Source organism: Meles meles, chromosome 5, assembly GCF_922984935.1.
Source record: "Meles meles chromosome 5, mMelMel3.1 paternal haplotype, whole genome shotgun sequence".
Taxonomy (NCBI): Eukaryota; Metazoa; Chordata; class Mammalia; order Carnivora; family Mustelidae; genus Meles; species Meles meles.
In genome coordinates, this window is record NC_060070.1 from 106,574,938 (window position 1) to 106,592,676 (window position 17,739).

At 37.7% G+C, this 17,739-nt stretch overlaps 1 protein-coding gene across 1 annotated transcript in view; it reads right to left on the bottom strand.

Annotated features, from left to right (window-relative positions):
• Positions 1-17,739, bottom strand: part of KHDRBS2 (KH RNA binding domain containing, signal transduction associated 2) — a 635,142-nt gene that overhangs the window by 226,107 nt on the left and 391,296 nt on the right. Inside the window, exons 5-6 of the mRNA XM_046004099.1 lie at positions 16,234-16,361; positions 9,875-10,073 (exon numbers count right to left, since the gene is read on the bottom strand). Of these exons, the coding sequence (XP_045860055.1) occupies positions 9,875-10,073; positions 16,234-16,361 (327 nt within the window). The remainder of the gene's footprint in view (positions 1-9,874; positions 10,074-16,233; positions 16,362-17,739) is intronic.

Consider the following 17,739-nt stretch of genomic DNA (forward strand, 5'->3'; position numbering starts at 1 on the left):
GGGACTCAATCCTATGTGGCCACTCCTATTTGGTTTTTTTTTGCAAAAGCCCCTGGCAATCTAAATAGCTAGGCAAGTTGTAGTTAACTAAGTTCTGTCTGTCACAAAACCTTAAGGGTGTTGTTGACAAAACACATAGAGCATTGCTTTTTGGCCAGCAAAAGAAAAATGATTTTAGACCACCTTGAACACGCCCGATCTTGTCTGATCTCGGAAGCTAAGCAGGGTCGGGCCTGGTTAGTACTTGGATGGGAGAAAAATGATTTTATGATTCTTATGTCTGACAGTCACCGTGTATAAGTTTTAATTTTTTTTTTTGTGGGGACATAATCATCAAAATCATAATCAACACAGAAGGAAAAAAAGATATAAAAATGATTAATTTGTATTCAACACAGCCTCTTAACATATCTATAGAAAGAAATTAAGGCTCAATTCACTTTTGTTATGAATCCTTGGGCCATGTGTATGAAGCAAAAGAAAAGATAGAAAATAAGATGACCTAAAATATATTAATCAATAGAAACCTTAAGTTGTAATCCATGCACAGACCTAAAATATATTAATAATATGAAAAAAAAAAAAAGAGCAGTAGAACTTGTGAAGGCTGAAGAGGCAGTTTTGGGGACATTTTTGCCATGGCTCTCCTCCTTATGTCTATAGCAGACAGACCCTGCAAAAAGATCGTAGGAGCAGAGCTGAGAGGAAACTTTAAAATACTTTATAGTATTTTCCATCAGCTAACAGTTGGCTGAAAAGGCACATGGAGGAAACTTATTTTCATCTTCGTAAGTGTTACAAAAGCCATTAGTCATCGTGGTAATTATAAGGTACAGGTTTGGATACAATTGGATACAATCCTAAGTGGCCAATAGGAGAAACTGCATCTGTTCTAAAATGACTTAAAATCTAAAACATAATGCTAGAAGAAGGATGGTTTGTTCAAGTTTCAACTTCAGAAGGAAAATGCACACAATTTCAGAGGATATTGCCTTCTATTAATGGGAAATAATTGAGTATTTTAATAGTCTTTAAATACCCCTACCTTTCTCTGGAGGTTTAAACCACAGCAGCATTATCTCCATCCTATCGTTTAAAAAAATATTTCATTACCTTCACATGTTTTGGTTAGCTTAAATATTAGTTACATTTAAAAATAAAATAAAAATAAAAAATAAAAAAATAATCCTACACTGTATTCCAGCAAATTAGTCTCTACTAAGAGGAGACTAGAGCATGAAACTCAAACAAGAATGTTTAATGGAATACAAATATCTAATCTAGAAACTCTAATAAAAATCTCCTTTTGTTGGATGAAGGCTCTTGGCTACTATACAGAAAACCACCACACGTGGTTCCCTCAAAATGCATTATAGATCAGGCTCATAATCTTTCCTTCCACAAAAATGGCACAAGAATTGATTTCAATTATCATTTAATACTTATTTCCCTCTCCTGTCAAAAAATGTTCCATACACATGAAATTGGAGGTTGGCAGCCTGAACTCATTTATGGAAATTTTAAGGACTATTGATTTAACAGTGAATTTTCTAGTTCTCTCATTGTTACTGGAAGGATGCCTCAGAGTTGTAATCAGATGATAGGATGGGCTGGCATGCTGATAGGCTTAGTTAAGACTGATGGAAAGAAAAGCTTTTCAAAAGTTTGTCAAAATGAATTTTATAAATTAGGTTAACATGATTGATTATACACAGCCAAATTTCTCATGTAGCATTGAACTGACATTTCTTTTTGCTTTGTTGTATCCCCATACACCATTTTGGTATCTGGGTATTAACTGTTGGGAAAAATTTAAGGTAATTTAAAAATTAACTGGACTTCAATCTTTGGGAACAGGGAACTATTTTGTGTACATGAGGGTTTCTTTTTGGTCTTTATGCTACCCCAACATAGAGGCTACAAAAGAGTGTTTATTTAAGCAAATATTTGTGTTGTCAGTATATTTTTTTAGGGAGTGATGGTTTGATGGACACTTCTGGAAATGGTGTGCATTTATCTGCACATTTAATTCTCCTATGAAATCTTTGTTAAAGGGAGAGCATCTCAGGGCACATGGGTGGCTCAGTTGTTAAGCATCTGCCTTCGGCTCAGTCATGATCCTGGAGTCCTGGGATTAAGTCCCACATCGGGCTCCCTGCTCAGAGGGAAGCCTGTTTACCCCTCTTCCACTCCCCCTGCTTGTGTTCCCCTCTCCTGCTGTCTCCCTCTCTGTCAAATAAATGAATAAAATCTTAAAAAAAAATAAAGGAGAGCATTTCCACAAGGAACAACATCCTTATCAACACTACCAACATAGCTACAGCTAAGTGCAGCTGAACAGACTTTCAGTACTGGAAAGAAACTAAGGTTCACAGTCCCGTTTTTTTCTTTAAACAATACCCCACCCCACCCCTCCAGCCCTACATATATCATCCACTTTCCTAATAAATGTTGCCATTGTTTTCTTCTATGGGGACCAGACCAAGAGTTTGTGGATCCTGAAGATATTCAATTTTGCATTCTATCTTTAAAAAAAGGTTACAAAATTATGAATATGTATTTGGCATGAAAGTGAATATTTATTTTGAATGACAAAAGCAATCGCAACTAATTAGAAGGTTTTAAAAACTGAAAATACAAACATCACAAAATCCAGAAAATGGTATAGTATTTTTATTAACAAGTTGCCTAATATACCCCTAGATTATTTTTCCTATTTTTTGAAGGCATAATTTTTGATCATCTTTACTAGGACAATGACTTTATCATATTTTCTGTAGAGAGGAGAGGAAATTCAGTTTTTTTCCTCTAGCATGGTTGACAAAACCTTTGTTATAATCGATTAGTTTTGAAAGTTTCTTTCAGTTTCACAACTGGTTACAATCTAGACTACGAGGATTCCTGTCAAGTTAGGGGAAGACTCTATCAGGTTTCCCTCAGATCTGTTGTCACGATATAGAAGAGTTTTTGACAGAATATTTCTGGCTTCATACAATTCGAACCATGTTTCTCCACCACTAACCACGTATTTTCAGCACCAAGGTCAGAGTCTCCAGTTTAAATAACAGTGAGAACTGGGTCCATGAAGACTTGTATCATGACACCAGGGGAGACGGGAAGAGTGTTCCTGGAATCATTTCTGTAACAGAGTGCTAGCCATACCTAATCACACAAATAAAGTATCCAACTACACTGAAGGTGAATGAACTCCACTTAGTAAAATTTCACAAATGGCCTTGCCTGCTAACATCACCTGAACCAAAGGCAAGTGTGACAGGTCAGGAAGTGATCTCAACTTACAGCAGGTGAAAGAATTTATTTCTAGAACTCAGAGACATGACCCCGTGAGCACCTGAGTAAGCCTTGGAAAGGACTTTCTTCAGCTTCAAAGGCCATTCTTCACTGCCTGCCCCTCCCCACTCCAGCCCTCCCGCCTGCCCCACTCTCATCCCTCCTACAGCAAACCTTGGTGTGAGCCTTGCCTGGTCCTTCCTATTCCTTTCATAACCTCTTGTCTTAAACCCTACTGTTTCCATTTTCAGTGTTTGGCCTGGATACTTTCAATCCCGTTCTTACGCTTACGTAAGTCAAGGTCACATCTCATTAAGCCTCATTGCTGTTGATTGCCTAAATATCTTCTCTTTCTTAACTGTTCTCCAACCCACCATAATAATTGAGAATTAGAAAACTGAGAATTAGGAACAATTAAGAATTATAAAATTCCCCCAAATCTTTATCTTCTGCTTATAAATCTTTAGGTAGCCTTTAATTACAGTGGGTAACGCTAGACCCTCAGCCTTTGAGGTCAGCCTATATTATGTCCATGGCTATCTTAAATGAATTCTATTTCCCCAAACCATTTTCTCAGATTCTTTGGACTTCCTTTGAAAGGTCCCTCTTCTTGCCTTCCCCTTATCATTCCTTTCTGCATGGAGCTTCCTACCTCTTCTCTCTACTTGTCAAAGCTATACTTGCTCATCTTGATCTGCTGTTGCCATCTTTCTTGCTGTGCTAGAGGTTTTCTAAAACATCCAATGCCATAGTGATAATTCCCTTTACTGGAACAGGTGTGGTCTCTCTTTGACACTTAATATACACTATTCATTTAATATTTATATAAAACATGTATATGTATGTAAGTGTGCGCAGCTATAACATCTTTCCAGCAATATTATAAGAAGGTTCAATTCAATTGCTATCACTAAGCACTTTACTATTAGAACTGCAAACATAAAATAAATTTAAGAAACACTTTCTTCCTTTAGGATGTTTAATTAAATCTTTTGAGAGAAGAGCAAAAATTACTTGCAGTATAAGGTAAAATAAGAGTCCTATATAGCAATCACATATGACATGTTAATCGTTAGACTAACTCTCTCTCTCCCACTAGATGGCATGCTTTTCAGAGTAGAGGTCTCTTTAACCACAGCTTTTATATTTCCAGCACCTAGTTTCTGGAGACACTGAGTTTTCCATAGTCAGAGATATTCCTGTAGGGATGGGAGATGTCCTAAATATGGCTGAAGGGATTCAAACACTGACTAGAGGACTGGATGGGAGGTATGAAGCACAAATGGTTTGTATTCGTGCATGTGAGTTCTCCGTGAGACAAGCTTATGATGACAGAGATCCAGAGATCTGGAGACCAGAAACTGCATGCAAGTCTCAATTTCAGACTTTTTTTTTTTTTTTTAAGATTTTATTTATTTATTTGACAGAGAGAGATCACAAGTAGACAGAGAGGCAGGCAGAGAGAGAGAGAGGGAAGCAGGCTCTCTGCTGAGCAGAGAGCCCGATGCGGGACTTGATCCCAGGACCCTTAGATCATGACCCGAGCCGAAGGCAGCGGCTCAACCCACTGAGCCACCCAGGCGCCCCGCAAGTCTCAATTTCAAACTTTACTTTCCTCATCTACTAAAATAGCTCATGAATAACTCATTGTCGTTTATTAAGAGATTAAGTGAATTAATACAGTGCCGGGAACCTGGTAGGTACTCAAAAATTGATGTTTTGGTTTACCCTTTCTTAACATATAACACTGATAGAGCTGATCAGCTTCATATTTTGTCATGTAGGAGATTTTTTGAACTCTACTCTTCAATTCCCGAAATCTACTTTAATCACAACGATGGATCTGTAAAATTTAAATGTACCTCTTAGTAAGAAGTCAGTGAAAAGAAACTTTAAAATATTTAAAGTCTGGATTAGGATGTGTTAACAATGAAACACAAATTCACATTTTTTAAGACTCCACTAACACTAATGGTGGTTTTAAACAGCAATCTCATTTACTGTAAGCTGTTGCTTGTCAGGCAAGCTGCAAGGAGTGGATTTGATTACATATATACATTCTGTGTGGTCAGAAATTTAATGCTGGGACCCAGCAGGGGAGAAAGAAAAGTCTGAAAAGAGAATTGGCTCCCAGTGTCATTTATAATAAAGGGAACCTTTTCTAAGAAATTTTATCTGAAAGTTAAGAACTCCTTTGAGATTTTTACCATCAACTCAGCATGGTGCTATTATTTTGTTACTGAGACACTTAAACTTTTGTTTTTCTTGCCCCTTACAGAGGAATCAATAGTTTAAAATTAGAGCAGAGAGGAGCAGCTCTTGAGTGTTAATCTGAGCTTGGCACTGAGACCTTAAAGATTGCTGTCCGCAGTTTATCAGCCATGCATTAAACTCTGTACATACTCACTGTTTATAGGGAAAAAATTAAAATATGACATATGACAGGTTTTAATGAGACATGGCATAAAGGGTTTTTTGAAGAAAAGTTATCTACCTTTTCCTATTACCGAGACTAAGATATTGGAGATATATTTCAGGATATCTGCCAAGTTCCTAATATTTTCTCCTTCTCTGGAAACTAGAGAAGGAATCTCCTCATATTCTCCCTGGAGTTGGGCTCCCATAAGCATGCTTATATTGTGTGAAGTTGACCTTTACCCTATTCTTGCCACTTGTGGCTGGGAAGTAGTAGATCCCAGAAGTAATTTCCAGAAACCGTTCTCTAGTCATAGCTGACTGACTGGTGTTGGACACTTGACAAGCCTGGGTGAACATGATTCCCTCACTGGGGATCTAGACTAGGACTGAGAGACAGACAAACCAGTCAGTATCTGTAGGTGACAAGGACTGGTCATGAATATGGCAACCCTAGGGTGGACAAACATTGATCAGAGATGGCAACAAATCCAGTATGTAGGTTAAGTGAATAAAAACATATGCACGTGATGTGACAAGCACTGGGTGTTACACGCAACTGATCAGTCATTGAACACTACATCTGGAACTAATGATGTACTGTATGTTGGTTAATTGAATTTAAATTTAAAAAAAGAAACATATATGCAGAGAATAGACATGAGATATAAGGATTCTTGGCAATTTTCTGGTTCTTTGTTCTAGACCTTTCTTAAGGCTTGAGGGCATTGCTATTACTGGTTTTCATGACTCTCTATTCATATGACCCCCCCCCCCCCACACACACTGTTGTGAACTTTTAATTCATTCATTCAGTAGGTACTTATGTCATACCTACTAGGTTTCAGGAGAGATGGCAGAAGACTAGGCTCTGGGTTTCCTGACCTGAGGGTTGTTTACGGGGGAGAGTATATTTATTGTTTCTCATCCACAATTTTAAGATTGTCTAAGGAGGGGCGCCTGGGTGGCTCAGTGGGTTAAGGCCTCTGCCTTTGGCTCAGGTCATGATCCCAGGGTCCTGGGATCGAGCCCCGCATCGGGCTCTCTGCTTGGCAGGGAGCCTGCTTCCTCCTCTCTCTCTCTCTCTGCCTGCCTCTCTGTCTACTTGTGATCTCTATCTGTCAAATAAATAAATAAATAAATCTTTAAAAAAAAAAAAAAGATTGTCTAAGGATTTTAAATACTGATACCTGATACTGTATAAAAGATACGTTAGATGAACACATTTCCCCTTTTCAGTAGTAAGGGAAATCCAAGCCCCCAAGTATTTACAAATGACAGAGCAAGTGACATGGTGAGAATGCAAACCTCGGGATGCAGCTATGTGTTTCTCAAGTCAGGTCCCATCCCTCCATCAACGCAACTGACTTTCCCTCAGGCTAGATTTTCCCCTTCCCTCTCTGGCACTCCTCATTTCAATAAAGGACCCCTTGATTTAACCCACTGGTTCAGTTCAAGGTTCAGTGTAACCTGCATGTCACAGAAACTTCACAAAGATTTCATTTCATTTCTTTTTTTGCAAGTTTTACATCTAACCCATCATCAAATCCTAACAGATCATTTTCCCAGTACTCTCAGACTCTGATCTCTTCTCATCCCCTCCAAGCCATTATTCTGTCCGTGGGGAAGGACTGCAAAAAGTCACTTGCCCATCTCTGTTTCTACTCTGTGCCCACCCCATATTCTGTTCTCCAGATGTCAGCAGAATAAACCTCTTAAAACATAAATCTGACATTGTCACTCTCCTGCCCAAAAGTCCTGTCCATCCCCTGACCTTATCTCATCTACCACCTCTGCCTCACACATCCTGCTCCAGCTGTAATATCCTCCTTGCTGTTCCCCAAATATTCCAAGCAGGTTCCATTTCAGGGTATCTGTACTTCTTGTTTCCTTTACCAGGGATGCCTTTTATGGAGGCAGCCCCCGAGCCTGGACCTTTGCTTCGTGATGCATTTGTTCAAGTTTTCCCTGCACAGAGACCTTCCCCGACAGCCCATGGTAGAGTAGCGGCCTCCCACTAACCCCATAGCATTTATGTCTACCTGGCATTACTTGGTTCACTCAGTGATATGTGTTTGCTCTCCTCCCACTAAAATGTGAACTTTAAGGAAGCAGCTGTTTGGTCTGTTTTATTCACAGCTACATCTCCAGGACTTTCAGAACAGTGCCTACAATAAGAGCGAGGCTCAGTAAATAATTGGGTGAATGAATAAAAGGGACTGGATACTTTTCAAAAATCTAAGTAAATAATTCAGATTATATGGCTTTACGTAATTTCCTTTACTTTAAGAACTACTCTCCTCCTAGATTTCCATTGAGAATATAAACTTTCTCACTCATGTTGCTATAGACTCTTTATGCCTTTGTTGCTTACTCTTACTGGGTCTGCATTCCAGTGATTTATCTGACTATAAATTGGAATGCACATGGAAGGCTACAGTGTTTTCTTAGCTAGACCAAAGCTACAATGTTTTGCCAGTCTTATTCTCTTTCACAGTGCCCTGTAAATTTCACATGCCCTGTACATTTTCTGGTTAATAACGGTGTTGATCACAATTAACTGAGAAAGTTTTCTCTCTCTTTTAATTTTTGAAATAAAGATCTCACTATTTAAACTTCTATTTGGAAGATACAAACACAGCATAGTAGCAATGTACATAAAGATGGCAGAGGTAGAAGGTTTCTTGGATATTTAAAAAACAAACAAACAAACAAAAAAGGAAACCCCCAAAATCTCATCATCCCTGTTGTGGATTTTTAGTTCACTCATTTAACAAGTTCGTATTTCATACATTATATGTCTCAGGAAAGAGATGGCAGAATCAAGACTAGGTTCCGTGTTTCCTGTCTTGTAGTCTTGTTCACAGGGTAGAATACATTTTGTTTCCAATTTTGCAATTTTAAGATTGTCGAAAGATTTTAAATATTGATACCTACTACCATATAAAAGACTTTTTGGGCATAAAACATACTTTAGATGAATGTTATTTCTTCTTTTCCAGTAGAAATGGATTTCTAAACTTAATTTTTCTTCACTCTTGCAAATATAGTCAATGTTCCATATTAAGCAGTAACGTTATTTCTAAATACTAACATACTCCAAGCACTAATACATTTTTTAGTGACACCTATCGATAATGTTCATTTTGTTTTAGAATAAATTTTACTTCGTTATTAACTGGTTCATTAAACATTTGTATGTTTTGAGTGTCTAGCATGTGATGGTAACTGTCCTTGAAGAGTTTATGTTGTTGTTTTTTTTTTAATTTTTTAAGAGTTTATGTTTAATAAGTAACCATTCACAGAGGACATTTAAGAAGACAGTATGCCTGTGCGTGGTTCAATGAAATAAACGCCCAGACCTGGGATGAGCATGCTTGAAAGTTTAAAGGTAAAATGAATCTATTTCATAAGATGACTACTGGCTTGCATCATTTAACTTTAACATTTACAGTAGATTTACTGTGGTTACACAAGTAATTAAGAACTTGTCCCTTTTTATAATTTTCACAATATTCTAGTCACCAGGACTAGAATACAATGTGAGCAGTGGAATATTAACAACCTGGATGAAAGGTCAAAGGGCGTATGTCGTGACACAGTGGTTGGGAAGGGAGGAGAATGCTTATAGACACCTCATCTCTTCTGCTCATTCTATATTTTTTGAATTCTTCACATCTTCCAATCCCGTATACTTCATACGGTGAAAGAGAGAGCAAGGATATTTGAAAGACCAGTTGCGTGATCTTACATTCTTACCAAAGTTTATAATGCAATTATATTGTATCTGTCAAATGCTTCTGAGTGATTTTTATGCTCATCTTTAACATGTCCTAGAAGAAACTTCTGAGTATATGACAATTTACATCATATTCATAATTATATCCATTTTGAAATTGATCTTCTAAAGAATAAGAAAACCTCAGGATAGTTTGATTCTGAAAATGCAAACCGTTTAACCAGTACCAACAATTATGGCACCTGGAAAACAAAAGTTTTCTCAAAACGCTCTCCTTTAAATGCGCTGCTTAAATTTTGTTGCAAATGACCTATGTTTTCTGTGACAAACGTCATGTGCCACATTCATGGTATTGAGTGTCTCTGAGGATTAGCCTATTACCCAACCAGCTGAACTCTTCCCAACCACTGATTTCTCAAGGGTACTTACATATTCTTCATAAGCTTCATGGGCTGGAGGAGGGGGTGCCCTATATCCTGGCACTGTTGGTGCCCCCCGGGCTCGGGGGGTTGGGACACCTCTTGCTACAGGGGGCACTGGAAGAGCTCCGCGAGTCACAGTAGTCCCTCGAGGGGTGAGTACACCTCGTCCAGGTGGTGGGGGGGGAGGAATGGCACCCCCACGGCCCCTAGGAGAAACAGGTCATGTACAGATGAGAAATCAGGGATGAGAGAAAGAGACTAAAACATAGCATTCCCATCTTATTGCCATATGATAGGAAGAAAACCAAATTTATTTGTATGCATGAGTGCTCCTGGGTGTGTGTGTGTGTGTGTGTGTGTGTGTGTAACTGAGTTTCTTTAGAGGGTATAAAGTATTTTGACCTCTACGATAGAAAAAATTTTGTTAAATGTTGGCTATAACTTCTCATAATGAAACTCATGCAAAATGCTTTAATATAAAATGGAAAAAAAATGAACACAAACCAACCCACTCTCATTTTATTCCAGTTTTTCCAAGCAGACCCAAATCAGAGCTTCAGCTAACACATAAAGTATTTCCTGCTTTTTAAAAGTTCACTGTCTGCCAACTTTGCTTTTACAAAAGACATACATTGGCACCTGTTTTCGCTAACTGAAAGAAATCAGAAGACAATTTCCCCTTTTATGAAAAAAGGTGAAAAGCAAAAATAGCGTTGAGCATTTTTTTTTTTTTTGTAGCAAGTCAGTATAGGGGTAGCATGTACCTTCAGCAGCCAGAGTGTCCCCACCAAGTTCCTTCCCCAAGAACTACACTTAGCATCTCAACACCAAGCCGTCAGAGCTTTGAACTGTGTGAACATCTGTGCTTTATCTCCATTTATTTTGTGCATCCATTACCAGGATGTGTCCTAAGGTACCAGAAAAGCCTGAGAGATTATTTTTCAGGGGTCTGGGAACACTCAAAAAAATTTCCATATAAATTAATGGTAATTTGCTTTATGCCATTTCAGCTTATGAAAGGTCTCATAGGCATGCTGGATAGCAGGGGAAACCTGGATGACCCACTGGACCATCCACGAAACTGAACTGCTGAATGTCAATGTCTCCTCCACGCTGGAGGTAATTGACAGTGAGGTGCAATGTTGTATTTACAAAGGAAAAAAAAAAATCTGTCTGCACTTTCACACTTTAATAAAATGTGGAACTTGAAGCACGGTGATATCATTCTGCTTATTCTAGTAGCTGAAGCTTGAGGTCGTTGAAGCCACAACTCACTGTCACTGATTTGCCATCAGGCATACGACCCCCTGAACTGGTACAGTCACTAATAGAATTTGTTTTCCTATGGTAACTACAGTGTTAGTGAAATACGTCAGGTTTCTGCGATAAAAGAGTAGCCTGAATGCTCTGTACTATGGTGCTTGACACAAAAGTAACTTGTATTAAAAGCCTAAGATCAAATGGTTGCAGCCAACTTTTATGGATTTCCAAGGCCTTTGGAAAGGTTGAGTGTTTGAAGTCTTTGGGCAAAAACGTGGTTATTTCACTTTTTATTATGTCTGAAAGGCTGGCCTCCAGAAAGCACTGCTTTCAGCAGGAACACTAAAGCTTTGGGGAAAATGATGATCATGGGGATGTCAACAATCACACTGTTTGGCTGTGCCCACAGATGGGGGATGCATTCAGCTATGCATTCAGCTATGAATAGCAGTCAGCTGGCTCTTTCTTGCTTGTGGAAAATGAGCTTTTGTGAGCGGACGGTAAGAATGCTGGTAGAGTTCTTAAAAGTTTTAAATAGATTATAGAGCTGATGAATAGAGAAATTATCAGACAATGTATTATAAGTCTAATGTACAGAGAATGTTCTCCTGGATTGGGGAAGGTGAAATACAAAAGACCCAGAAGGCCCAGTGCCCATTTCATATACAACAATAGCTGAGAATACACTACACGATATTACCATGATAATATAAAACACATCTATGAAAAAGGATGTAAAGACCAATTTTACCTTCACTGAGCCTCTAAGCATCTCTCTGTTTCCTCCTAAGTAGGGTGAGCGTATGTCCGGGTTTGCCTAGAAGAGTTCTGATTTACAACTGTTGTCCTAGCTTCCCGTTCAGTTGAGCATTTTAAGACTCTCAGAAGTGCCCAGGTGTGGGTAGTAAATTATATCTACACTACATTCACAAGTGCTGTCTATCCCACTGAATAATCAGAGCTAAGTAAGTAGTATAACTAACTCCCTGGGCTTAAGGTGGATTTTTTATTTTTCCCTAATGGGTAAAATCGAATCACTGAATATAACAATTCTTCCTGCTTCAAAATTATATGATGCTCAGGGCCCCTGGGTGGCTCAGTCAGTTGAACGTAGACTAATAATTTCGGCTCAGATCATGATCTCAGGGTCATAAGATTGAGTCCCACGTGGGGCTTTGTGCTCAGCAGGGAGTGTTCTTGAGATTCTCTCTCTCTCCCTCTCCTTCTGCCCCTCTCCCCACTCAAGCTCTCACTCTTTAAAAAAAAAAAAAGTAAAATTAAAAAAATGATGCTCACATGAAACGTAATTTCTCACCCTATTCCTCCCTCAATTACGTCCCAGACACAGCCCTAGAAACCTGTCTCCTGAATCTGACTCAACACCTCTTACAGGCTGTGTCCTTTCCTTGGAATTTTAATCTCACGTCTCTCTTCTCTGATTCAGCTGAAGTCTCACGTCACCTATTTTAGGATACCATTCCTGGATGAATCTACACTGTGGTATCCTTCATTTTTCTGACTTCCTGAAAGTCTTTGAATACAATCTAGTTATTGCCTAACCACTTTGTTGAAAATTATCTTGACTGAGATTACCAGTAACCTACCAGTTTCCAAACCCATTGGAGTCATTTACAGTCCCCATTCCACTGCACTTGTTACATTGATCACTGTGGATTGATTACTAGCTGGAAAACGCCTTCTTTGGACCCTCGCATTCTCTAACACTAATGATGACTATTACCTGTTTCCTTCCTAACACGTGCCATATCCTGGATTATATGCCTCATATCGGAGGTTCCTTCACTTGTCTGTATATTAGAATCTCCTGAAGACTTTGAAACTCTAAATTCCAGACCATGCCCCAGGCCAATTAAATCACAATCTCAAATGGCAGGACTCTCTCAGGGATTTGTGTGCAGATCAATTTGGGAACCACTACCTTATATGTATCATCTAATTTAAAAACCTTAATGACGTTGTTATGTAGCTATTCCTGAGATACTTTAAAGGTTGAGTACCAAGTCACACAGAAGGTACAAGACACCTGCTAAGGTCACATGAGCAATCCATAGACTTTGAATTAATTATAGGAATAATTTTATTCTTTGTTTAACTTGGTTCTTCACCTAATTTTAGTGGATGATGTCATTCATCCCTAACTAGGTTAGACATTAGAGAGTTATCCTTGTCGTGGGCCAACTATTTTTTCTTCTCCAACATCTAATTGGGCACTGTTTCCTATAAATTCTAATCTCTAACCTAGTCCTATATCTCCACAGTCCAGGGAGTGTTCATTTCTGTCTTGGATAATGGACGCGTCTTCTTACTGGCTTTCCTTCCATAAGTCAGTGTCCTTCTGTCTGTCTCTCTTTGAGTGCTTTAACTCTTCTCTCTCACAGTGAAGACTGAACAGTCTTCCTTAGAAACAAGTATGATTACTCCCTCCTTTGACAAACTCCATTAGCACTATGTATTAATTCTCATCGTAGTAAGCAAAAGCCTCTAAAATCCGCCCCTAATGTTTTATTTTCCTCAGTTTGCTCTCAATCAATATATAGTGATGATGTGTGTCAGAGATGTCAAATATCTTAATTCTTCAATTATGTACTATAAATTATTATAATATGTAGACATAATGCTTTGTTCTGTGGTATGCACAATTACTGGAAGATTCATTTATATATATATATATATATTTACTGAAATGAAAATTGCTTTAATTAAATACATTTCCAATGAATTATTATAGAAGTTTTGAAATATTCCAGACACCATTCTTTTTGAATGTAAGTGTAATTGAATGACTTAATAAAGTCATAATTTCCTAAGTATATACAAATTAGCTTCCATTAACTCATGTTTTCAAGAGCTTCCTAATCAATATGATCTTCTGTTTTGTAAAGCTGTTTCCTTATTCTTTTTAAATTGTAGATACTTTCCATCATGTGGTTTGAAATAGAAGACAGCAGAATTCTGGTCCATTTACTTTCATTAATGTTAATACATTGATGATATCAATATAGCATTGAAGTGAGGTTTAAATTTCAACATTATGTAGTATCAGATTTGTATGATATATGTGTTGTTAAAAAGCAAAACTTTCAAACAACTTTTTCTAGCACACTTAAAAAACTAGGCCACAAAGGCACTATTCTTTATTAAACCATAAATATTAGTATTTTAGAATGAAACTGTACTGAAATTGAATCTTACATGGTCTGCTCAAATTCTGAAATATAATGATACTTTAAGGAGCATCAATAACAAAATAAAATATATTAATACAAATTTATAATCTCAAAAGTAAGTTAATGCATTATTTTTTTTAATGGTCCTAATTTCAAGGAATATAGACTAGAAAAAACTTGTTCCCCCTCTGTAGACTTTCTAAATATATATTAGGTTACCCTATATAAAACTCAATATATACTAGGTTATACCATATAAAGTTTGGCATTTGGGGAATTACAAAAGTGACAGTTTCATTATTTAAGGCACATGATTTAATCAATTTAAGATTACCTGTAATGATATCATTTCACAACCCATCATGATGAGCTTAGAAATGTACAAGATTTTATAAAAGACTGATTCCATAAAAGTTATGTCACATTAATTTTTAGCAATAAAAAATGTTCTTAATTAGCATTAGAGAGCACTTATTTTCATCTTTAGGGATAAAAATGTAATAATCTCTGGAAGATTTTAAGAAGTTTTCCTTTAGTCAAATGTAATTTTCAGAATTGACACATTTTATTTTATTTTTTTCTTCATTTTATTTATTTTTTCAGTGTAACAGTATTCATTCTTTTTGCACAACACCCAGTGCTCCATGCAAAACGTGCCCTCCCCATTACCCACCACCTGTTCCCCCAACCTCCCACCCCTGACCCTTCAAAACCCTCAGGTTGCCCCAACCTCCCACCCCTGACCCTTCAAAACCCTCAGGTTGTTTTTCAGAGTACATTTTATTTTTAAATAGCCATTGCCTTGGTATTTTACTTCAATGTTTATCATTTTTTATTTTTTTTTTCTGATTAACTGCAAAATGGAGGTATTTATGATTTAAATGTTAAAACTGATTTTTGACACTGAGTGGTGACAATATTTGGGGCATAATTTATTAAATAAATTGAATCAGCAAAGTATCCTAAAATCTCTAATGATGATTTCTATGCAGTGTATGAAATAGTATTCTAGATCTATATCCTTTAGAGATTTGAAGGCCTATCCTTTAGAGATTTGAAGGCCAATTCTAACAGGGTAGAGAGAATGACTGAATTACACAGTCTGTGTGTGAAGGCTGAGTATTTTTTGCTTTACCTCTTCACAAACCAATGCTTTCTATTGAAAGCTGGACTAATTCAGAATCATACAAAACAGATTGTGATGCAGAAAGATCCCAATTTGTGTGTGTGTGCGTGTGTGTGAAGTGAATATCAAATAAAATCCTCTCTGCTGACCAAAGGCATTCCAAAGTCAAATATACCTGAACTTTCAATACTCTTACCATCAGCCATATAAGAAGTATGCTTTTCTGGCTTTCTGGACTAGTGGTGCATATATTTTCTCCCTATCTATCTAAACATCTATCTATCTAGCTCCTCATCCCTGTCTCTCTACCTATCCAGAAAGACTATCAATTCAAGGGCCACATAAGGCACAGACACATTTTTAACTTTCTCTTCATGCAAGATCATCCTGGTTCAAAAAAGGCAAAGAACTGTATCACCTGCACGCTCTAATCCTGAGAACAGAACCACAAAGAAGAAAGTCTCAGGTTTATGTCTCTTATTTTCTTACGATAGTTGTTAAGAGCTATACCTGTGAATTCTAGAGCCAGACCGCTTATGTAACTTCGGGCAAATTCTCGACACCTTTCTGTACCTCCATCTGTCACCTGTGAGTGATACTTAAGCCTGGTATGGAAGGCTTGGTGAGTTAATTTATGAAAGTGCTTATGCATTATATAATCATCCACTGTCATGGTTTTTATTGTGGTGGCCACTGTTGTTTATTCCTACCTGTGACCTGGCACAGGGCAGGTCGGCCAAGGCTTGCCATCCATGTTTGCTGTTAATTTATTTCAAGTAAGAGCTAATGTACCTTGAAGGGGTTGTGGGAGCTATTCTGATCCCTCTGCCTCTAATGCCTCTGCCACGACCAGAGTCCTCTGAGCCATTTAAGTAAGATAATTCACGTAGCTGTTCCTGACGAATCTCATCATTGTAGTCCTAGAGAAACAAAAACAACAACAAAAAAAACAGGACCTGATGAGTTAAAATGGGGCACGGGGGTTCTTAGAGCTGAACAAAAACAATACAAAAGGACATTTTTCATCCATTTTCTGGAGTCTTGTATATGAAAATCTAAAGTGATGTAGAAAGTGTATATACTTTAAATTCCTATTTTTATATGGAGAAATTGAAGTTGCTTCTTTTATCAAGGAAGTACTCAGCAGGAAATCAGATGAAATGTGCTGGGATATCACTTGATGTGTTAGCCAGAAAAGGAAAGACAGCAATACAGAACAAAATCGTGGAATATACCAAAGTGGTGATTAGCATAAGGAATACTGAAAAACCACGCTCCTAGGATGGTATGTGTAAACTGCGATGGCTGCATGATTCTCAAACACCTCCTGATGCATAAACCAAAAAGGGGTGGTTTCAACGCTCGAAGTAGACTCTGTGTTAAAATCATAAAGAAGGACAAACCACAGAGCAGAGTTTCATACAACTGAGAAGCTGCACGATCCAACCAAACAACTTGACGACCAATACTTAAAAACAAGGGATTTTTGGCGTTCTAGCATTGGGATGATGGAAAGATAGCCACAGCGAAAGGCAAATTTCACAGCAATAACCAGAGATTCAGTCACAGTCAAAGGGACTTTCTTTATCTTTCATCAGTGTGGAAATATGTCCATCATTTTCATGGGACCAAAGAAATGACTGGAGTCACTAACAACAAATACTCTTTAAAAAACAAGTATCAGAAAAAAAAAAAAAAAAAAAAAACAAGTATCAGTCTTACCTGTCTCTCCTTTTATTAACACACACCCCCACGCCCCCATACACACCCCTGCTTGAATAGTACAAAATTGAATAATGGGTTATTTTTACCAAATGGCCGATCTGATTAAATTCTTTTTCAGTAAATATATGTTTAAGTGAAATCATGGTAGTGGATTTGCTAGTGCTGGAGAGGGGTGTAGAAGCGGACACTAGACATATCTGTAAAGGGAAGGCTGACAGAAATGATGTTTGAAGCCCAGTTGTGGGCCCCAAAACACAAGTATATCCTCTTACCAATGTTGCCGGTTTAGCTCTGCATGTATGTGTTACAGTAGTATTAACTAAATACTTTGTATCCTTACCCACCCATCTCTGTTCAGAAGAAGGCAGGGATGCATTCAGCTTACAAGGATTTCTAATGCACAGCTTTTACAGCATGAGCTCCAAAAATTGCTTGATTACAAGCAGAAGTGACTCCAAAGTATTTATCTTCTTATTTTTAACATGTTGCTTTCATGTTCACCCTCTTCAGCATCTTATAATGGGCTCAGCACACTTGGCTGACAGAGAGCTATACAGTAGAAAATCACAGTTT